The sequence below is a fragment of the Salmo trutta genome, unplaced genomic scaffold, assembly GCF_901001165.1.
Source record: "Salmo trutta unplaced genomic scaffold, fSalTru1.1, whole genome shotgun sequence".
Classification (NCBI taxonomy): domain Eukaryota; kingdom Metazoa; phylum Chordata; class Actinopteri; order Salmoniformes; family Salmonidae; genus Salmo; species Salmo trutta.
Genome location: NW_021822771.1, coordinates 28,756 through 52,237, shown reverse-complemented (window position 1 = coordinate 52,237; position 23,482 = coordinate 28,756). Strand labels below are relative to the sequence as shown.

At 46.9% G+C, this 23,482-nt stretch overlaps 1 protein-coding gene and 1 non-coding gene across 2 annotated transcripts; both read left to right on the top strand.

The window, feature by feature from the left end:
- The first annotated feature begins 6,139 nt into the window (after window positions 1-6,139).
- On the top strand, window positions 6,140-6,212 carry trnat-ugu (transfer RNA threonine (anticodon UGU)). Its single transcript has one exon. It is a non-coding gene; the product is annotated as a tRNA-Thr (tRNA).
- A 4,234-nt stretch (window positions 6,213-10,446) lies between these two features.
- On the top strand, window positions 10,447-23,162 carry LOC115184270 (A-kinase anchor protein 13). The gene is given in 5 exon segments (XM_075074277.1): window positions 10,447-10,716; window positions 14,811-14,964; window positions 22,265-22,416; window positions 22,556-22,721; window positions 22,981-23,162. Coding segments are annotated over 5 exon segments (687 nt in total). The 5' UTR covers window positions 10,447-10,683.
- Window positions 23,163-23,482: the final 320 nt, after the last annotated feature.

Below are 23,482 nucleotides of genomic sequence, written 5' to 3'. Positions count from 1 at the left end.
ATATTCCGACCGGCAAAGCGTGTTTACGTTCAAAGAGAGAGAAAGTAAAAGCATGGGATCCCCTCGTGCACGAGCCTCAGTCTGATGGCCCTCTGATCGACCACTTAACCAAGGCGCTAAAGTTTTTCAGCCAGCGGCTGGAATTACATCATTCAGCTTTTTCCCGGGTTCAGAGAGCCTATGGGAGCCGTAGGAAGTGTCACGTTACAGCAAAGATCCTACATTTTCTTTAAACAGAGCCAAGAAGCTCAAGGAATGGTCAGAGAGGGTACTTCCTGTTTGGAATCTTCTCAGGTTTTTGCCTGCCATATGAGTTCTGTTATACTCACAGACACCATTCAAACAGTTTTAGAAACTTTAGGGTGTTTTCTATACAAAGCCAATAATTATATGCATATTCTAGTTTCTGGGCAGTAGTAATAACCAGATTATATCGGGTACGTTTTTTATCCGGCCGTGTAAATACTGCCCCCTAGATGGCCTTGAGATAGAAGCTTTTTTTCAGTCTCTCGGTCCCAGCTTTGATACACCAGTACTGACCTCACCTTCTGGATGATAGCGGGGTGAACAGGCGGTGGCTCGGGTGGTTGTTGTCCTTGATGATATTTTTGGCCTTCCTGTGACATCGGGTGCTGTAGGTGCCCTGGAGGGCAGGTAGTTTGCCCCCGGGGATGCGTTGTGCAGACCTCACTACCCTCTGGGGAGCCTTGCTGTTGAGGAACGGTGCAGTTGCCGTACCAGGCTGTGATACAGCCCGACAGGATGCTCTCAATTGTGCATTTGTAAAAGTTTGTCAGGATTTTGGGTGACAAGCCAAATTTCTTCAGCCTCCTGTCTCCTTTGTTCTGTTGACGTTGAGTGAGAGCTTGTTTCCCTGACACCACACTCCGAGTGCCCTCACCTCCTCCCTGTAAGCTGTCTCGTTGTTTTTGGTGATTAAGTCCACTACTGTTGTGTCGTCTGTGAACTTCATGATTGAGCTGGAGGTGTGCATGGCCACGCAGTCATGGGTGAACAGGGAGTACAGCAGAGGGCTGAGCACACACCCTTGTGAGGCCTCAGTGTTGAGGGTCAGCGAAGTGGAGATGTTTCCTACCTTCACCACCTGGGGGCGGCCTGTCAGAAAGTCCAGAACCCTATTGCACTGGGCGGGGTTGAGACCCAGGGCCTCCAGCTTGATGATGAGCTTGGAGGGTGCTATGGTGTTAAATGCTGAGCTATAGTCAATCAACAGCATTCTTACATAGGTATTCTTTTTGTCCAGATGGGATAGGGCAGTGTGCAGTGTGATGGCAATTGCGTCATCTGTGGACCTGTTGGGGCGGTATGCAAACTGAAGTGGGTCTAGGGTGGCAGTGATATGATCCTTGACTAGCCTCTCAAAGCAATTCATGATGACAGAAGTGAGTGCAACGGGGCGATAGTCATTTAGATCAGTTATCTTTGCCTTCTTGGGTACAGGAACAATGGTTGCCATCTTGAAGCATGTGGGGATGACAGACTGGGATAGGGAGAGATTGAATATGTCTGTAAACACATCAGCCAGCTGGTCAGCTGGTCTGCGTATGCTCTGAGGATGCAGCTAGGGATGCCGTCTGGGCCAGCAGCCTTGCGAGGGTTAACACATTTAAAAGTTTTACTCACGTCAGCCATGGAAAAGGTCTTCGTTAGCGAGCCGCGACGGTGGCACTGTATTATCCTCAAAGCGGGCAAAGAAGGTGTTTAGTTTGTCTGGAAGCGTGACGTCGGTGTCCGTGATGTGGCTGTTTTTGTTTTTGTAGTCCGTGATTTCCAGTAGACCCTGCCACATAAAGTGGCTTGCGAAAGTATTCACCCCCCTTGGTATTTTTCCTATTTTGTTGCCTTACAACCTGGAATTAAAATGGATTTTGGGGGGTTTGTATCATTTGATTTACACAACATGCCTACCACTTTGAAGATGCAAAATATTTTTTCATGTGAAATAAAGAAGAATTAAGACAAAAAAACAGAAAACTTGAGAGTGCAAAATCTCCTCCAGCAATTACAGCTGCAAGTCTCTTGGGGTATGTCTCTATAAGCTTGGCACATCTAGCCACTGGGATGTTTGCCTATTCTTCAAGGCAAAACTGATCCAGCTCCTTCAAGTTGGATGGGTTCCTGCTGGTGTACAGCAATCTTTAAGTCATACCACAGATTCTCAACTGGATTGAGGTCTGGGCTTTGAATAGGTCATTCCAAGACTTTCTATATGTTTCCCCTTAAACCACTCGAGTGTTGCTTTAGTAGTATGCTTAGGGTCATTGTCCTGCTGGAAGGTGAACCTGTCCCACTATCAAATCTCTGGAAGACCGAAACACGTTGCCCTCAAGAAAGTCCCTGTATTTATCGCCATCCATCAATCCTTTAATTCTGACCGGTTTCCCAGTACCTGCCTATGAAAAACATTAGATGGTGTTTTCGGAATGATGAGAGGGATGATGAGAGGTGTTGGGTGAAAAAGCATAGGAAACAGTGGTTAAACCCGTTACAATAAAGATCTGTGAACCTATTTGGATTTTTACGAATTATCTTTGAAAGAAAGGGTCCTGAAAAAGGGACGTTTCTTTTTTTGCTGAGTTTAGCACTAGTTCAATTGCTGGAGTATCTGCTAGCTAGCTCCCCCCTATCTGAGATATCTACTGCAGCCCTCATCCTCCACATACATTAGAAAAAAATTGTAGACCTCCACAAGTCTGGTTCATTCTTGGGAGCAATATCCAAACGCCTGAAGGTACCACATTCATCAGGACAAACAATAGTACGCAAGTTTATACACCATGGAACCACGCAGCCATCGTACCGCTCAGGAATGAGACATGTTCTGTCTCCTAGAGATGAATGTACTTTGGTGCGAAAAGTGCAAATCAATCCCAGAACTACAGCAAAGGACCTTGTGGAGATGCTGGAGGAAACAGGTACAAAAGTATAATACTAACATGTTGTTACATAGACAGTGAAGGAGGCTAGGTGGAGCAGCTCCCTAGTAACATTATAACACTAACATGTTGTTACATAGACAGTGAAGGAGGCTAGGTGGAGCAGCTCCCTAGTAACATTATAACACTAACATGTTGTTACATAGACAGTGAAGGAGGCTAGGTGGAGCAGCTTCCTATAGTAACAACATAACACTAACATGTTGTTACATAGACAGTGAAGGAGGCTAGGTGGAGCAGCTCCCTATAGTAACAACATAACAGTAACATGTTGTTACATAGACAGTGAAGGAGGCTAGGTGGAGCAGCTCCCTAGTAACAACATAATACTAACATGTTGTTACGTAAACAGTGAAGGAGGCTAGGTGGAGCAGCTCCCTAGTAACAACATAACACTAACATGTTGTTACATAGACAGTGAAGGAGGCTAGGTGGAGCAGCTCCCTAGTAACAACATAACACTAACATGTTGTTACATAGACAGTGAAGGAGGCTAGGTGGAGCAGCTCCCTAGTAACAACATAACACTAACATGTTGTTACATAGACAGTGAAGGAGGCTAGGTGGAGCAGCTCCCTAGTAACAACATAACACTAACATGTTGTTACATAGACAGTGAAGGAGGCTAGGTGGAGCAGCTCTCTTGTAACAACATAACACTAACATGTTGTTACATAGACAGTGAAGGAGGCTAGGTGGAGCAGCTACCCTAGTAACAACATAACACTAACATGTTGTTACATAGACAGTGAAGGAGGCTAGGTGGAGCAGCTCCCTATAGTAACAACATAACACTAACATGTTGTTACATAGACAGTGAAGGAGGCTAGGTGGAGCAGCTACCCTAGTAACAACATAACACTAACATGGTGTTACATAGACAGTGAAGGAGGTTGGGTGGAGCAGCTACCCTAGTAACAACATAACACTAACATGTTGTTACATAGACAGTGAAGGAGGCTAGATTACATTTACATTTACATTTACGTCATTTAGCAGATGCTCTTATCCAGAGCGACTTACAAATTGGTGCATTCACCTTAAGATATCCAGTGGAACAACCACTTTACAATAGTACATATATATCTTTTTTGGGGAGAGGTGTTGGGTGAACAAGCATAGGAAACAGTGGTTAAACCCGTTACAATAAAGATCTGTGAACTTATTTGAATTTTTACGAATTATCTTTGAAAGACAGGGTCCTGAAAAAGGGACGTTTCTTTTTTTGCTGAGTTTAGCACTAGTTCAATTGCTGGAAGTCTATGAGTATCTGCTTGCTAGCTCCCCCCTATCTGAGATATCTACTGCAGCCCTCATCCTCCACATACATTAGAAAAAAATGGTAGACCTCCACAAGTCTGGTTCATTCTTGGGAGCAATATCCAAATGCCTGAAGGTACCACATTCATCAGGACAAACAATAGTACACAAGTATAAACACCATGGAACCACGCAGCCATCGTACCGCTCAGGAGTGAGACACGTTCTGTCTCCTAGAGATGAATGTACTTTGGTGCGAAAAGTGCAAATCAATCCCAGAACTACAGCAAAGGACCTTGTGGAGATGCTGGAGGAAACAGGTACAAAAGTATAATACTAACATGTTGTTACATAGACAGTGAAGGAGGCTAGGTGGAGCAGCTCCCTAGTAACAACATAACACTAACATGTTGTTACATAGACAGTGAAGGAGGCTAGGTGGAGCAGCTCCCTATAGTAACAACATAACAGTAACATGTTGTTACATAGACAGTGAAGGAGGCTAGGTGGAGCAGCTCCCTAGTAACAACATAATACTAACATGTTGTTACGTAAACAGTGAAGGAGGCTAGGTGGAGCAGCTCCCTAGTAACAACATAACACTAACATGTTGTTACATAGACAGTGAAGGAGAATAGGTGGAGCAGCTACCCTAGTAACAACATAGCACTAACATGGTGTTACATAGACAGTGAAGGAGGTTGGGTGGAGCAGCTACCCTAGTAACAACATAACACTAACATGTTGTTACATAGACAGTGAAGGAGGCTAGATTACATTTACATTTACGTCATTCAGCAGACGCTCTTATCCAGAGCGACTTACAAATTGGTGCATTCACCTTATGATATCCAGTGGAACAACCACTTTACAATAGTACATCTACATCTTTTTGGGGGGGAGGGTGGGGGGCGTAGAAGGATTACTTAATCCTATCCCAGGTATTCCTTAAAGAGGTGGGGTTTCAGGTGTCTCCGGAAGGTGGTGATTGACTCCGCTGTCCTGGCGTCGTGAGGGAGCTTGTTCCACCATTGGGGTGCCAGAGCAGCGAACAGTTTTGACTGGGCTGAGCGGGAACTGTGCTTCCGCAGAGGTAGGGGGGCCAGCAGGCCAGAGGTGGATGAACGCAGTGCCCTTCTTTGGGTGTAGGGACTGATCAGAGCCTGAAGGTACAGAGGTGCCGTTCCCCTCACAGCTCCGTAGGCAAGCACCCATGGTCTTGTAGCAGATGCGAGCTTCAACTGGAAGCCAGTGGAGTGTGCGGAGGAGCGGGGTGACGTGAGAGAACTTGGGAAGGTTGAACACCAGACGGCTGCGGCGTTCTGGATGAGTTGTAGAGTGAAGCAGCTCTGTAGCAGGGTTTCCCTGTATGTACAGAGACACCTGACCTGTAGTTTGCTCCTCTCTCCTCTGTTCCTCCCTCCACCTGTGACGTCACAGCTTTAATCCGCCTTTTATCCCCCCCACCACCACCGTCTCTGCCGGCTAGCAGAACCAAGATAGATTTATCTCCCAGTAATGAGCCATGAGCCACGGGGAGAGAGTCCTGACTAAACAGGTGGTCTTTAACACTAGGAAATACACATTACCTTCGTTATCAACACACCTGCTGCTTCTAATATGGAGATAGATATTTAAGGATATCTGTTCATTGTTCTCTGGAATACTTTGTTGGGGTAAGCTTTCTCTATTGATTTATCTAACCTCGTTTTCTAACAATGCTATGGGCACAGCCAGACAATTACACTTCCGCTTTACGTTTAAAACATGGTACAGGCTCTTATCCGGACTCTTATCCGGGCTCTTATCCGGGCTCCTATCCGGGCTCTTATCCAGGCTCTTATCCAGGCTCCTATCCAGGCTCTTTTCCAGGCTCTTATCCAGAGACTTTTAAGTTGCTAGTGGATACATTTTTTTTATAGGATCTTGTGGCTCAGTTGGTAGAGCATGGTGTTTGTAACGCCAGGGTTGTGGGTTCGATTCCCACGGGGGACCAGTACGGGAAAAAAAAAAGAAAATGTATGAAATGTATGAAAACTTATGAAATGTATGCCTTCACTAATGTAAGTCGCTTTGGATAAGAGCGTCTGCTAAATGACTAAAATGTAAAAAAAATGGAATGTGAATCTTATCCAGATTGTTTTGTGGATATGAAAGCTGGTTGTTCCTGTTACCAGCTGTGTGTACACCCTTCACTGTCCTACTTTCCCCCCCTTGAGGACAATAAAGACATCATGTCATGTCATATTATTTGTCCTCATGAGCCTGTCATAACTCGTATGTACTGTATCTCATCCTATTTGCTGTAATCATTTGTGGTCAGTCGTGTTTGTTACAGAGCGTTCCTATTAGCTGGCCTCATAGGTAATAACCTATTCTGTCTTGACTTGTCCTCATGCTCTATATTAGCTGGCCTCATAGGTAATAACCTATTCTGGCTTGACTTGTCCTCATGCTCTGTATTAGCTGGCCTCATAGGTAATAACCTATTCTGTCTTGTCCTCATGCTCTGTATTAGCTGGCCTCATAGGTAATAACCTATTCTGTCTTGTCTTGTCCTCATGCTCTGTATTAGCTGGCCTCATAGGTAATAACCTATACTGACTTGAAATGTCCTCATGCTCTGTATTAGCTGGCCTCATAAGCAGTCCATGTAGCTTTTTTTAATCTCTCCTGAACAGACACACCGAACATAAGACGGTATCGTCTGACAACAGACACTCCGAACATAGGACGGTATCGCCTGACAACAGACACGCCGAACACAGGACTGTATCGTCTGACAACAGACACGCCGAACACAGGACCGTATCGTCTGACAACAGACACATCGAACATAGGGCGGTATCGTCTGACAAAAGACACGCCGAACACAGGACAGTATCGTCTGACAGCAGACACACCGAACACAGGACGGTATCGTCTGACAACAGACACGCCAAACACAGGACAGTATCGTCTGACAACAGACACACCGAACACAGGACGGTATCGTCTGACAACAGACACGCCGAACACAGGACGGTATCGTCTGACAACAGACACATCGAACATAGGGCGGTATCGTCTGACAACAGACACATCGAACATAGGGCGGTATCGTCTGACAAAAGACACGCCGAACACAGGACAGTATCGTCTGACAGCAGACACACCGAACACAGGACGGTATCTTCTGACAACAGACACGCCGAACACAGGACGGTATCGTCTGACAACAGACACACCGAACACAGGACGGTATCGTCTGACAACAGACACGCCGAACACAGGACGGTATCGTCTGACAACAGACACACCGAACACAGGACGGTATCATCTGACAACAGACACGCCGAACACAGGACGGTATCGTTTGACAACAGACACACCGAACACAGGACGGTATCGTCTGACAACAGACACGCCGAACACAGGATGTTATCATCTGACAACAGACACGCCGAACATAGGACGGTATCGTCTGACAACAGACACGCCGAACACAGGACGGTATCGTCTGACAACAGACACGCCGAACACAGGACGGTATCGTTTGACAACAGACACGCCGAACATAGGACGGTATCGTCCGACAACAGACACACCGAACACAGGACGGTATCGTCTGACAACAGACACGCCAAACACAGGACGTTATCGTCTGAAAACAGACACGCCGAATATAGGACGGTATCATCTGACAACAGACACGCCGAACACAGGACGGTATCGTCTGACAACAGACACGCCGAACACAGGACGATATCGTCTGACAACAGACACACCGAATACAGGACGGTATCGTCTGACAACAGACACATCGAACAGGACGTTATCGTCTGACAACAGACACACCGAACATAGGACGGTATCATCTGATAACAGACACGCCGAACACAGGACGGTATCGTCTGACAACAGACACGCCGAACACAGGACGGTATCGTCTGACAACAGACACGCCGAACACAGGACGGTATCGTCTGACAACAGACACATCGAACATAGGGCGGTATCGTCTGACAACAGACACATCGAACATAGGGTGGTATCGTCTGACAAAAGACACGCCGAACACAGGACAGTATCGTCTGACAGCAGACACACCGAACACAGGACGGTATCGTCTGACAACAGACACGCCGAACACAGGACGGTATCGTCTGACAACAGACACACCGAACACAGGACGGTATCGTCTGACAACAGACACGCCGAACACAGGACGGTATCGTCTGACAACAGACACACCGAACACAGGACGGTATCGTCTGACAACAGACACGCCGAACACAGGACGGTATCGTTTGACAACAGACACACCGAACACAGGACGGTATCGTCTGACAACAGACACGCCGAACACAGGACATTATCGTCTGACAACAGACACGCCGAACATAGGACGGTATCGTCTGACAACAGACACGCCGAACACAGGACGGTATCGTCTGACAACAGACACGCCGAACACAGGACGGTATCGTTTGACAACAGACACGCCGAACATAGGACGGTATCGTCCGACAACAGACACACCGAACACAGGACGGTATCGTCTGACAACAGACACGCCAAACACAGGACGGTATCGTCTGACAACAGTCACACCGAACATAGGACGGTATCGTCTGACAACAGACACGCCGAACACAGGACGGTATCGTCTGACAACAGACACACCGAACAGGACGGTATCGTTTGACAACAGACACACCGAACAGGACGGTATCGTCACACAACAGACACGCCAAACACAGGACGGTATCGTCTGACAACAGACACGCCGAACACAGGACGGTATCGTCTGACAACAGACATGCCGAACACAGGACGGTATCGTCTGACAACAGACATGCCGAACATAGGACGGTATCGTCTGACAACAGACACGCCGACCACAGGACGGTATCGTCTGACAACAGATAACACATATTTTATTGTCACTGATAATTTGGACAAATTATGACTTCTCAGGTGTTGGCATCTTTGTCATTTCAGATGGGCAGAAGGGCTGAGTTTCTGTTTAGGGGTAGAGACTGCGTTAGTCTCAATAGTATCTTATCTGATACATCTCTCTTTCACAATTAGCTGTCCTCCCCTGCTGAGCCCCATCCCACTGGGGTTGGGTGGAGTGATAACTCCCCTGCTGAACCCCATCCCACTGGGGTTGGGTTGAGTGATAACTCCCCTGCTGAACCCCATCCCACTGGGGTTGGGTGGAGTGATAACTCCCCTGCTGAACCCCATCCCACTGGGGTTGGGTGGAGTGATAACTCCCCTGCTGAACCCCATCCCACTGGGGTTGGGTGGAGTGATAACTCCCCTGCTGAACCCCATCCCACTGGGGTTAGCTTGAGTGATAACTCCCCTGCTGAACCCCATCCCACTGGGGTTGGGTGGAGTGATAACTCCCCTGCTGAACCCCATCCCACTGGGGTTGGGTGGAGTGATAACTCCCCTGCTGAACCCCATCCCACTGGGGTTAGCTTGAGTGATAACTCCCCTGCTGAACCTCATCCCACTGGGGTCTGGTCAAGAGGACTTGTACCAGCGACAAGTGGACATACAAAAGGAACGTGTCTGTCTCTCTGAATGGCTGAGAGGATATAACTCAGTTGTCAAACCAACTGTCTGTCTTCAGTTCAAAGCACAAACAGGCCTTTATTTCTCTCCGCTGTGACTTCGGCCAGAGGAATATTCCAGTCTGTTTAGCGGGACGCTGTTTGTCCTGCAGGAGAGTAGGCCACTGCCAGCTGATCCCAAGTCGTTCCCTACCTCTCACCCTTGGCACTTACCCTTCAATGTTTGCAGATCTCAACGGTCTCTAGACAGGTCTAAGCTGTGTATTGGTGAAGCTCATGCTATTACACCTTAGAGACGTCCCACGTCGAAGGGATAGGGCCAAGTGGGGGAGGGCTAGGGAGCGAATTAGGACAGGCAGAGACTTGGCTGTATTCCCAATAGCCTGGCCGGCTCAGACTGCAGGAGAAGGAGGCGGCAACAAATGGACAGTCCACTTTGATTGGTAAATCCGGTGTTATACCTGACCAATACATGACAGTGTAACAGGGGTCGTTAGGCTCTGGTCATGTGATACCAGGTAGACAGGTGATACCTGGGTTTCTTAAGGTAGGATGATCCAAACTTTAAAAGGGGCGTTAGGCTCTGGTCATGTGATACCAGGTAGACAGGTGATACCTGGGTTCCTTAAGGTTAACTGATCCCAACTTTAACAGCGGTCGTTAGGCTCTGGTCATGTGATACCAGGTAGACAGGTGATACCTGGGTAGGTGTTAGGCTCTGGTCATGTGATACCAGGTAGACAGGTGATACCTGGGTTTCTTAAGGTAGGATGATACCAACTTTAACAGGGGGCATTAGGCTCTGGTCATGTGATACCAGGTAGACAGGTGATACCTGGGATGATACCAACTGTTTTCTGTATGCTCTCCTGATTTTATTTTTCATTCTTTCCAGTGTCATGAAACTGAACCCACATCAAGCTCCGTTATATGTAAGTATTTCTCCTGGTCCTTGATCCCATGAAGTGTGTGAACAGGGTCTGGGGTGGCTGCAGTATATTAGTAGTGTGAATAGGGTCTGGGGTGGCTGCAGTACATTAGTAGTGTGAATAGGGTCTGGGGTGTCTGCAGTATATTAGTAGTGCGAACAGGGTCTGGGGTGGCTGCAGTACATTAGTAGTGTGAATAGGGTCTGGGGTGGCTGCAGTATAGTAGTAGTGTGAATAGGGTCTGGGGTGGCTGCAGTATATTAGTAGTGTGAATAGGGTCTGGGGTGGCTGCAGTACATTAGTAGTGTGAATAGGGTCTGGGGTGTCTGCAGTATATTAGTAGTGCGAACAGGGTCTGGGGTGGCTGCAGTACATTAGTAGTGTGAATAGGGTCTGGGGTGGCTGCAGTATAGTAGTAGTGTGAATAGGGTCTGGGGTGGCTGCAGTATATTAGTAGTGTGAATAGGGTCTGGGGTGGCTACAGTATATTAGTAGTGTGAATAGGGTCTGGGGTGGCTGCAGTATATTAGTAGTGTGAATAGGGTCTGGGGTGGCTGCAGTATATTAGTAGTGTGAATAGGGTCTTTGGTGGCTGCAGTATATTAGTAGTGTGAATAGAGGTGGTACAGGGCCTGGAGACAGAGGTTGTACAGGGCCTGGAGACAGAGGATGTACAGGGCCTGGAGACAGAGGAGGTACAGGGCCTGGAGACAGAGGAGGTACAGGGCCTGGAGGCAGAGGAGGTACAGGGCCTGGAGACAGAGGAGGTGCAGGCCCTGGAAAAAGAGGAGGTACAGGCCCTGGAGACAGAGGAGGTACAGGGCCTGGAGACAGAGGAGGTACAGGGCCTGGAGACAGAGGAGGTTCAGGGCCTGGAGACAGAGGAGGTACAGGGCCTGATGACAGAGGAGGTACAGGGCCTGGAGACTGAGGAGGTACAGGGCCTGGAGACAGAGGAGGTACAGGGCCTGGAGACAGAGGAGGTACAGGGCCTGAATACAGAGGAGGCACAGGGCCTGGAGACAGAGGAGGTACAGGGCCTGGAGATAGAGGAGGTACAGGGCCTGAATACAGAGGAGGCACAGGGCCTGGAGACAGAGGAGGTACAGGGCCTGGAGACAGAGGAGGTACAGGGCCTGGAGACAGAGGAGGTACAGAGCCTGGAGACAGAGGAGGTACAGGGCCTGGAGACAGAGGAGGTACAGGGCCTGGAGACAGAGGAGGTACAGGGCAGGGTTGCCCTCTTGCACCACTCAGAAAATCAGATACCAGAGTTCAGTGTGTCAGAAGAAACTCCCTTGTTACCCTGAGAGATCAGCCTGACAACTGATCACTACTGACTCCTATACCTTAACCACAGTCTGTAGTCTATCCTCACTACTGACTCCTACAGTCTGTAGTCTACCATCACTACTGACTCCTACAGCCTGTAGTCTATCCTCACTACTGACTCCTACAGTCTGTAGTCTATCCTCACTACTGACTCCTACAGTCTGTAGTCTACCATCACTACTGACTCCTACAGTCTGTAGTCTATCCTCACTACTGACTCCTACAGTCTGTAGTCTACCCTCACTACTGACTCCTACAGTCTGTAGTCTACCCTCACTACTGACTCCTACAGTCTGTAGTCTACCATCACTACTGACTCCTACAGTCTGTAGTCTACCATCACTACTGACTCCTACAGTCTGTAGTCTACCATCACTACTGACTCCTACAGTCTGTAGTCTACCATCACTACTGACTCCTACAGTCTGTAGTCTACCATCACTACTGACTCCTACAGTCTGTAGTCTACCATCACTACTGACTCCTACAGTCTGTATTCTATCATCACTACTGACTCCTACAGTCTGTAGTCTACCATCACTACTGACTCCTACAGTCTGTAGTCTACCATCACTACTGACTCCTACAGTCTGTAGTCTACCATCACTACTGACTCCTACAGTCTGTAGTCTACCATCACTACTGACTCCTACAGTCTGTAGTCTACCATCACTACTGACTCCTACAGTCTGTAGTCTACCATCACTACTGACTCCTACAGTCTGTAGTCTACCATCACTACCGACTCCTACAGTCTGTAGTCTATCCTCAACACTGACTCCTACAGTCTGTAGTCTACCATCACTACTGACTCCTACAGTCTGTAGTCTACCATCACTACTGACTCCTACAGTCTGTAGTCTACCATCACTACTGACTCCTACAGTCTGTAGTCTACCATCACTACTGACTCCTACAGTCTGTAGTCTATCATCACTACTGACTCCTACAGTCTGTAGTCTACCATCACTACTGACTCCTACAGTCTGTAGTCTATCCTCACTACTGACTCCTACAGTCTGTAGTCTACCATCACTACTGACTCCTACAGTCTGTAGTCTGCCATCACTACTGACTCCTACTTCTACAGTCTGTAGTCTACCATCACTACTGACTCCTACAGTCTGTAGTCTACCATCACTACTGACTAATACAGTCTGTAGTCTAAAGAGGCCTTTCTACTGACTCTGAAAAACGCCAAAAGAAAGATGCCCAGTGTCCCTGCTCATCTGCGTGAACGTGCCTTAGGCATGCTGCAAGGAGGCATGAGGACTGCAGATGTGGCCAGGGTAATACTTTGCAATGTCCGTACTGTGAGACGCCTGAGGCAGCGCTACAGGGAGACAGGACGGACAGCTGATCGTACTCACAGTGGCAGACCATGTGTAACAACACCTGCACAGGATCAGTACATCCGAACATCACACCTGCGGGACAGGTACAGGATGGCAACAACAACTGCCTGAGTTACACCAGGAATGCACAATCCCTCCATCAGTGCTCAGACTGTCCGCAATAGGCTGAGAGAGGCTGGACTGAGGGCTTGTAGGCCTGTTGTGAGGCAAGCCTTCACCAGACATCACCAGCAACAACATCGCCAATGCGCACAAACCTACCGTCGCTGGACCAGACAGGACTGGCAAGAAGTGCTCTTCACTGATGAGTCGCGGTTTTGTCTCACCAGGGGTGATGGTCAGATTCGTGTTTATCGTTGAAGGAATGAGCGTTACGCCAAGGCCTGTACTCTGGAGCGGGATCGATTTGGAGGTGGTGGGTCCTCCATGGTCTGGGGCGGTGTGTCACAGCATCATCGGACTGAGCTTGTTGTCATTGCAGGCAATCTCAATGCTGTGCGCTACAGGGAAGACATCCTCCTCCCTCATGTGGTACCCTTCCTGCAGGCTCATCCTGACATGACCCTCCAGCATGACAATGCCACCAGCCATACTGCTCGTTCTGTGTGTGATTTCCTGCAAGACAGGAATGTCAGTGTTCTGCCATGGCCAACGAAGAGCCCGGATCTCAATCCCATTGAGCACGTCTGGGACCTGTTGGATCGGAGGGTGAAGGCTTGGGCCATTCTCCCCAGAAATGTCCGGGAACTTGCAGGTGCCTTGATGGGAGAGTGGGGTAACATCTCACAGCAAGAACTGGCAAATCTGGTGCTGTCCATGAGGAGGAGATGCACTGCAGTACTTAATGCAGCTGGTGGCCACACCAGATACTGACTGTTACTTTTCATTTTGACCCCCCCTTTGTTCAGGGATAAATTATTCCATTTCTGTTAGTCACATGTCTGTGGAACTTGTTCAGTTTATGTCTCAGTTGTTGAATCTTGTTATGTTCATAGAAATATTTACACATGTTAAGTTTGCTGAAATACACGCAGTTGACAGTGAGAGGACGTTTCTTTTTTTTGCTGAGTTTATGTTACATTGTATTTAAATTCATATGTGGTTGGAGGGGGGAGGAGGTGGGCTGGTGGATTTAACTCGTAATATGTATAGGTAATAGGATCTATGTTTGTGTTTTTGTGCTTTTACTTTGCTTTTGTTGTTTTTCTAACTTAGGCAACAACAAAAAAATATCCTAATAAAATGAAAAATCTAATCACAACATTCAGGAGGACATTTTCTGTCACCTAAACAGCTCTCACCGTTTTGTGGAAAACTTACAAAGATCAACTGTAAAATCTCCTTGGCATTTCTGCACTTTTATGCAGTTACACAAGATAACCTTTAACCCTCTCCTCTCCTTCTCTGCAGGGTAAGGTTGTGATAACAGTACAGCTATGTGACGGAGAGCAGACTCAGGATGAGGAGGGTGAGGAGTACTTCCTGTTGTTCTCTGGGTCCTCCCAGAGTCACCTGACCAGTGCCTTGTGGAGCGGCCATGACACCCTGCGCACCCTCTGTCCCGGTAAGACTTGTAATAAACTTTATTAATCACACAGAGGATTGGGATTGGTCAACAGACACATACAGCAACATGTACATATACCAGAGAAACATAGACTGAGAACTGATGGCTGGAGAAACAAGTACAAGTCATATCTACATCAGAGAAACATAGATTGAGAACTGATGGCCAATATTGACTGGCTTTCATCAAGCTGCCCACTCAAGAAAAAGCTTCAAACTGTAGCCAGAGCCTGCAGGTTATCAGTCAACCTACCAGGGTAGTTACAAATAGTACTGGAATGAAATCATCAACATGTATTGATCACATCTTCCTTATCCAAGATGGCGTAGCAGTCGGACATCTGTTTTGTCTTGTCTTGTCCCATACCGTGTATATATTGTTTTCTTCGTATATATTTTTTATATTTTTAATCTCAATTTCCGTCTACGGACTGAACATACTCTCCTGCAACCCGCCTCACCCAATGTGGTATGCGAGTGGCTACTCCTGGCTAACGCCTCTGGCCCGAAGCAAGCACCAGGAGCTAGCCTCGAGCTATGCCCATCTCCCTGCTAGCCTGAAGAGATCCATCATCCAAATCCAGGGCTACAATACCTCTTATTCTATTTGGTTATTGATTATTGTCTTATTTCACTGTAGAGCCTCCAGCCCTGCTCAATATGCCTTAGCTAGCCCTTTTGTTCCACCCCCCACACTTGCGGGGACCTCACCTGGCTTAAATGGTGCCTCTAAAGACAAAATCTCATCGTCACTCAATGTCTAGGTTTATCTCCACTGTACTCACATCCTAACATACCCTTGTCTGTACATTATGCTTTGAATCTATTCTTCCGCGCCCAGAAATCTGCTCCTTTTACTCTCAGTTCCGAACACACTAGACGACCAGTTCTTATAGCCTTTAGCCGTAACCTTATCTTAGTCCTCCTCTGTTCCTCTGGTGTTGTAGAGGTTAACCCAGGCCCTGCAGCCCCCAGCATCACTTCCATTCCCCAGGCGCTCTCATTTGTTGACTTCTGTAACCGTAATAGCCTTGGTTTCATGTATGTTAACATTAGAAGCCTCCTCCCTAAGTTTGTTTTATTCACTGGTTTAGCACACTCCGCCAACCCAGATGTCCTAGCCGTGTCTGAATCCTGGCTTAGGAAGGCCACCAAAAATCCTGAATTTCCCATCCCTAACTACAACATTTTCCGACAAGATAGAACTGCCAAAGGGGGTGGAGTTTTCAATCTACTGCAGAGATAGCCTGCAGAGTTCTGCCATACTATCCATGTCTGTGCCCAAACAATTCGAGCTTCCACTTTTAAAAATCCACCTTTCCAGAAACAAGTCTCTCACCGTTGCCGCTTGCTATAGACCCCTTTCAGCGCCCAGAGGGCTAGGTCTACATAGAGGTGCTGTTTTTGAAAATTCACAAAAGCTCTGACGAAGGCCGTTGGGCCGATACGTAAGCTTATTAAATACCAGTGATACTATCAAGAGCAGTGTGCGGTTTCTTTCATCCTGTTTTAATTGCTTTAATTGTTGCCATGCACCTGCAACAAGACTGCTCAGATGTGCGAGTGCCTTTTGAATCTTGCGCCCAGCGGTGCCCTGGACACCATATGTGAATTGATCTCCCCCATCCATCTTCAGAGTTTGTACTGTTAGGTGACCTAAACTGGGACATGCTTAACACCCCAGCCTTCCTACAATCTAAGCTAGATGCCCTCAATCTTACACAAATTATCAAGGAACCTACCAGGTACAACCCTAAATCTGTAACCATGTAGACCCTCTTAGATATCATCCTGACCAAGCTGCCCTGTAAATACACCTTTGCTGTTTTCAACCAGGATCTCAGCGATCACTGCCTCATTGCCTGCATCCGTAATGGGTCTGCGACCAAACGACCACCCCTCATCTCTGTCAAATGCTCCCTAAAACACTTCTGCGAGCAAGCCTTTCTAATCGACCTAGCCGGTATATCCTGGAATGACATTGACCTCATCCCGTCAGTAGATGATGCCTAGCTATTCTTTAAAAGTGCCTTCCTCACCATCTTAAATAAGCATGCCCCACTCAAAAAATGTTGAACTAGGAATAGATATAGTCCTTGGTTCACTCCAGACCTGTCTGCCTGTAACGCCCTGGCCATAGAGAGGGTTTTTTGTTCTCTATTTTTGGTTAGGCCAGGGTGTGACATGGGTGGGCGTTCTAGGTTTCTTTTTCTATGTTGGTGGTTTTCTTTGTTTCGGCCGTGTATGGCTCTCAATCAGGAACAGGTGTAGATAATTGTTGCTGATTGGGAGTCATACATAGGCAGCCTGTTTTTCCTTTGGGGTTTGTGGGTGAATGTTTTCTGTTTAGTTTGTTCCTGACAAAACTGTTGCTGGTCGTTCTTTTGGTTTCTTTTTTGTATAGTGTTCATTCGGTCATTAAAACCTTTCAAGATGAACACATCCTCCGCTGCACCTTGATCTCATTTCAATGACAGCCGTTACACTGCCCTTGACCAGCACAAAAACATCCTGTGGTGTTCTGCATTAGCATCGAATAGCCCCCGTGATATGCAACTTTTTAGTGAAGTTAGGAACCAATATACACAGGCAGTTAGGAAAGCTAAGGCTAACTTTTTCAAACAGAAATTTGCATCCTGTAGCACTAATTCCAAAAAGTTCTGGGACACTGTAAAGCAAGGAGAATAAGAGCACCACCTCCCAGCTGCCCACTGCACTGATGATAGGAAACACTGTCACCACCGATAATCTACGATAATCGATAATTTCAATAAGCATTTTTCTACGGCTGGCCATGCTACCCCTACCCCTACCAACATCTCAGCACCCCCTGCAGCAACTCGCCCAAGCCCCCCTGCTTCTCCTTCACCCAAATCCAGACAGCTGATGTTCTGAAAGAGCTGCAAAATCTGGATCCCTACAAATCAGCTGGGCTAGACAATCTGGACCCTCTCTTTCTAAAATTATCTGACAAAATTGTTGCAACCCCTATTACTAGACTGTTCAACCTCTCTTTCGTATCGTCTGAGATCCCCTTAGATTGGAAAGCTGCCGCGGTCATCCCCCTCTTTAAAGGGGGGGACACTCTAGACCCAAACTGTTATAGACCTATATCCATCTCATGCCCTTTCTAAAATCTTCGAAAGCCAAGTTAACAAACAGATTACTGACCATTTCGAATCCCACCGTACCTTTTCCACTATGCAATCGGGTTTCAGAGCTGGTCATGGGTGCACCTCAGCCACGCTCAAGGTCCTAAACGATATCATAACCGCCATTGATAAAAGACAGTACTGTGTAGCCGTATTCATCGACCTGGCCAAGGCTTTCGACTCTGTCAATCACCGCATTCTTATCGACAGACTCAATAGCCTTTGTTTCTCAAATGACTGCCTCGCCTGGTTCACCAACTACTTCTCTGATAGAGTTCAATGTGTCAAATTGGAGGGCCTGTTATCCGGACCTCTGGCAGTCTCTATGGGGTTGCCACAGGGTTCAGTTCTCGGGCTGACTCTTTTCTCTGTATATATCAATGATGTCGCGTTTGTAGCTGCTGATTCTCTGATCCACCTCTATGCAGATGACACCATTCTGTATACATCTGGCCCTTCTTTGAACACTGTGCTAACAAACCTCCAAACGAGCTTCAATGCCATACAACACTCCTTCTGTGGCCTCCAACTGCTTTTAAATGCTAGTAAACTAAATGCATGCTCTTCAACCGATCGCTGCATGGACCTGCCCGCCCGACTAGCATCACTACTCTGGATGTTTCGGACTTAGAATATGTGGACAACTACAAATACCTAGGTGTCTGGCTAGACTGTAAACTCTCCTTCCTTACTCACATTAAGCATCTCCATTTCAAAATTAAATCTAGAATCGGCTTCCTATTTCGCAACAAAGCCTCCTTCACTCATGCTGCCAAACATACCCTCGTATGTAGTGATCACAATATAGTAGCCATATCTAGGAAAACCAAAGTTCCAAAGGTTGGGCCTCATATGGTGTATAAGAGGTCATAAAATACATTTTGTACTGATTCCTATGTTGGTAATGTAAAGAATATTTGCTGGTCTGTGGTGTGTAATGAGGAGCAACCAGACACTGCACTTGACACATTTATGAAATTGCTTATTCCACTTACTTAAAAGCACCCATTAAGAAAATTACTGTAACATTTTTAAATCCCTTTGGATTGATGAGGAATTTAAAAATGGTATAGTTGAGAGGGAAGAGGCAAAAGGAATGGCTAATAAGCCTGGCTGCAAACTGGGAAATCATGTGACTAAATTGAATGAAAAGAAGAAGTAACTATACTATGAAACAAACATAAATTACATAAAGAACGATAGTAAAAAGCTTTGGAACACCTTCAATGAAATTTTGGACAAAAAGGCAAACTCAGCTCCTTCATTCATTGAATCAGATGGCTCATTCATCACAAAACCCACTGATATTGCAAACTAATGATTTTTTTCATTGACCAGATTAGCAAATTTAGGCATGACATGTAAGGGGCCTAGACAGTTCTGTCTCACCTGGACTACTGTTCAGTTGTGTGGTCAGGTGCCACAAAAAGGTTCTTAGAAAATTACAATTGGTTCAGAACAGGGCAGCATGGCTGGCCCTGAAAGTCAATCTCTCATGGCTGAAAGTGGAGGAGAGATTGACTTCATCACTACTTGTTTTTGTAAGAAGTGTTGACGTGCTGAATGCACTGAGCTGTCTGTGCAAACTACTAACACACAGCTCGGAAATTCATGCACAAGTTCACAAGTTCAGAACAGACTATGGGAGACGCACAGTACTACATAGAGCTATGACTACATGGAACTCTATTCCACATCAGGTAACTGATGCAAGCAGTAAAATTATTAAAAAAAACATCAATCTACACACAATACCACATAATGATGAAGCAAAATGTATAAAAAAAATGGAAATATTATATTTACATCATTATTCAGACCCTTTACTCAGTAGTTTGTTGAAGCACCTTTGGCAGCGATTACAGCCTTGAGTCTTCTTGGGTATGATGCTACAAGCTTGGTGCACCTGTATTTGGGGAGTTTCTCCCATTCTTCTCTGCAGATCCTCTCAAGCTCTGTCAGGTTGGATGGGGAGTAGTGCTGCACAGCTATTTTCAGGTCTCTCCAGAGATGTTTGATTTGGTTCAAGTCCTGGCTCTGGCAGAGCCACTCAAGGACATTCAGTCTTATCCTGAAGCTACTCCTGTGTTGTCTTGGCTGTGTGCTTAGGGTCGTTGTCCTGTTGGAAGGTGAACCTTCACCGCAGTCTGAGGTCCTGAGCGCTCTGGAACAGGTTTTCAGCAAGGATCTCTCTACTTTGCTCCGTTCATCTTTCCCTCGATGCTGACTAGTCTCACAGTCCCTGCCACTGTAGGGATAATGCCAGATTGCCTCCAGACGTGACGCTTGGCATTCAGGCCAAAGAGTTCAAACTTGGTTTCGTCAGACCAGAGAATCTTGTTTCTAATGGTCTAAGAGTCTTTAGGTGCCTTTCGGCAAACTCCAAGCGGGCTGTCATGTGCCTTTCACTGAGGAGTGGCTTCCGTCAGGCTATTTTACCATAACGGCCTAATTGGTGGAGTGCTGCAGAGATGGTTGTCCTTCTGGAAGGTTCTCCCATCTCCTCAGAGGAACTCCAGAGTTCTGTCAGGGTGACCATCAGGTTCTTGGTCACCTCCCTGACCAAGACCAAGCCCCTTCATCTCCGACTGGCCAGCTCTAAGTAGAATCTTGCTGGTTCCAAACTTCTTCCATTTAAGAATGATATAATGATGGGGCCCTTCAATGCTGCAGAAATGTTTTGGTACCCTTCCCCAGATCAGTGCCTCGACACAATCCTGTCTCGGAGCTCAACGAACAATCCCTTTGACCTCATAGCTTGGTTTTTGCTCTGACGTTCACTGTCAACTGTGGGACCTTATATAGACAGGTGTGTGCCTTTCCAAATCATGTTCAATCAATTGAATGTACCACAGGTGGTCTCCAATCAAGTTGTAGAAACATCTCAAGGATGACCAATAGAAACACGATGCACCTGGGCTCAATTTAGAGTCTCATAGCAAAGGGTCTGAATACTTCTGTAAATAAGGTATCTCTGTTTTTTATTATTAATACATTTGCAAAAATGTCTTAACCAGTTTCTGCTTTGTCATCATGGGGTATTGTTCGTAGATTGCTGAGGATTTTTATTTATTTAATCCATATTAGCATCAGACTGTAATGTCAACAAATATTGGAAATTCTCGAGGGGTCTGAATACTTTCTGAATGCACTGTATGTGTGATGTAAGTGCCTTAATGTGTTTGGACCCCAGGAAGAGTAGCCGCTGCCTTGGCAGGAACTAATGAGGATCGATAATAAACCCCAGGAAGAGTAGCTGCTGCCTTGGCAGGAACTAATGGGGATCCATAAGAAACCCCAGGAAGAGTAGCTGCTGCCTTGGCAGGAACTAATGGGGATCCATAATAAACCCCAGGAAGAGTAGCTGCTGCCTGGGCAGGAACTAATGGGGATCCCTAATAAACCCCAGGATGAGTAGCTGCTGCCTTGGCAGGAACAAATGGGGATCCATAATAAACCCCAGGAACTAATGGGGATCCATAATAAACCCCAGGAACTAATGGGGATCCATAATAAACCCCAGGAACTAATGGGGATCCATAATAAACCCCAGGTACTAAGGGGGATCCATAATAAACCCCAGCTACTAATGGGGATCCATAATAAACCCCAGGAATTAGTAGGGATCCATAATAAACCCCAGGAACTAATGGGGATCCATAATAAACTCCAGGTACTAATGGGGATCCATAATAAACCCCAGCTACTAATGGGGATCCATAATAAACCACAGGAACAAATGGGGATCCATAATAAACCCCAGGAACTAATGGGGATCCATAATAAACCCCAGGAACTAATGGGGATCCATAATAAATACAGAGAGGAAAAAGAGAAATAATAGAAAAGTTATATAATATGAGGAATAAATACACCTACTCTCCTCTCTCCTCTTTCCTCTCCTCATCTCCTCTCTCCTCATCTCTCTCCTCTCTCCTCTCCTCATCTCCTCTCTCCTCATCTCTCTCCTCTCTCCTCTCTTCTTATCTCTTCCCCCGTATGTCTCTCTCCATCTCTCTTCCCCGTATGCCTCTCTCCATCTCTCTTCCCATATGCCTCTCTCTTCTCTCCATCTCTCTTCCCCCATATGCCTCTCTCCTTTCTCCTCTCCTCATCTCTAACACTCTCCTCATCTCTGTCCCCCAGCCCATGACTGCTGTGAGGCGGTGCAGGTCACCCTGTGCAGGGCCCGACCCGGCCGCCCCCCAGCCGGTGATCCCTTGGTGTCTGTGGTGGCGGTGTCAGAGCAGCGGTTCAACTTCATCCAGGACCTGGCCTTTGACATGGCCCAGTTTCTGGTGAGCATCTAGGTTGAAAAGATGAAGATTGAGTCGAGAGTATTTCAAACAACGCTGGTCCCATGGATATGTTTATTTCTTTTTTAAAGTTCGCTGCACGTGAATCTAACATTGTCCTCACCTGGTCTCTTCAACCTAGGTGAGCACTGCAGGGAGGCCAGATGGCCTTGAGGGGGCGCTGTTACTCGATGAGTGTCAGATCCCTCTGGAGTAATGTGAGAGACTGGATGAGAGTCTGTCCCTGGCACTGAGACACCTGGACCTGCCTGATGGGTGGAACCTACTGGGGACACACCTCAGGAACAGCACTGGTGAGGGAGGGAGGGAGGGATTGTATGTATTTCAAGGTAGCACCTACAGTATAACATCGCAGTCAACATTTACTTGGTTTATCAGAGAGAGAGCGAGAGAGAGATCTGTGGAGGGAGCTGAAGGTTTGAGTTGCCAATCGTCAGCCTCGAAACCTTAATGACTTGGAGAAGATCTGCAAAGAGGAGTGGGACAAAATCCCTATTTCCATAGTTAGTTGAGTCTATCTCTCCCTCTCTCCCTCCATCCCTGCAGAGCCCCAGGAGACTTTGGTCCACTTCGCAGCACGGCGGGGTCTTAAGAGGGTAGCTGTGTGGCTCCTACTGCAACCAGGAGCCCCTGAAGCCCTCAGACTGACTAACAGACAGGGGGCCACACCTGCAAGCGTCGCTCAGCAGCGGAGCCACCGAGACCTGCACCAGCTCCTCACAAAGTAAGGACAGGTCATGTTGTTGTTTTCAAATGTGTTTGGAATAGTTTCTCCTAGCTTGATGTTGTGGTGATGTCTGACAATTGGGAACTCAGAACAGAAAGAAACTTAGATTTGGGAAAAAATTGTCACATCCTTGATAATTCAGGTCGGAGAATTCCGTTGTCTTGAACGCACCGTCAATGTGACTCGGATTTAGAAGGATTAGACTGGTAAAACAAACATGGTGGAAGGAAACTAACAAGCTTGTTCAACTCTCATGCCCATTTTAACGCCAAGCTTGTTCAACTCTCATGCCCATTTTAACACCAAGCTTGTTCAATTCTC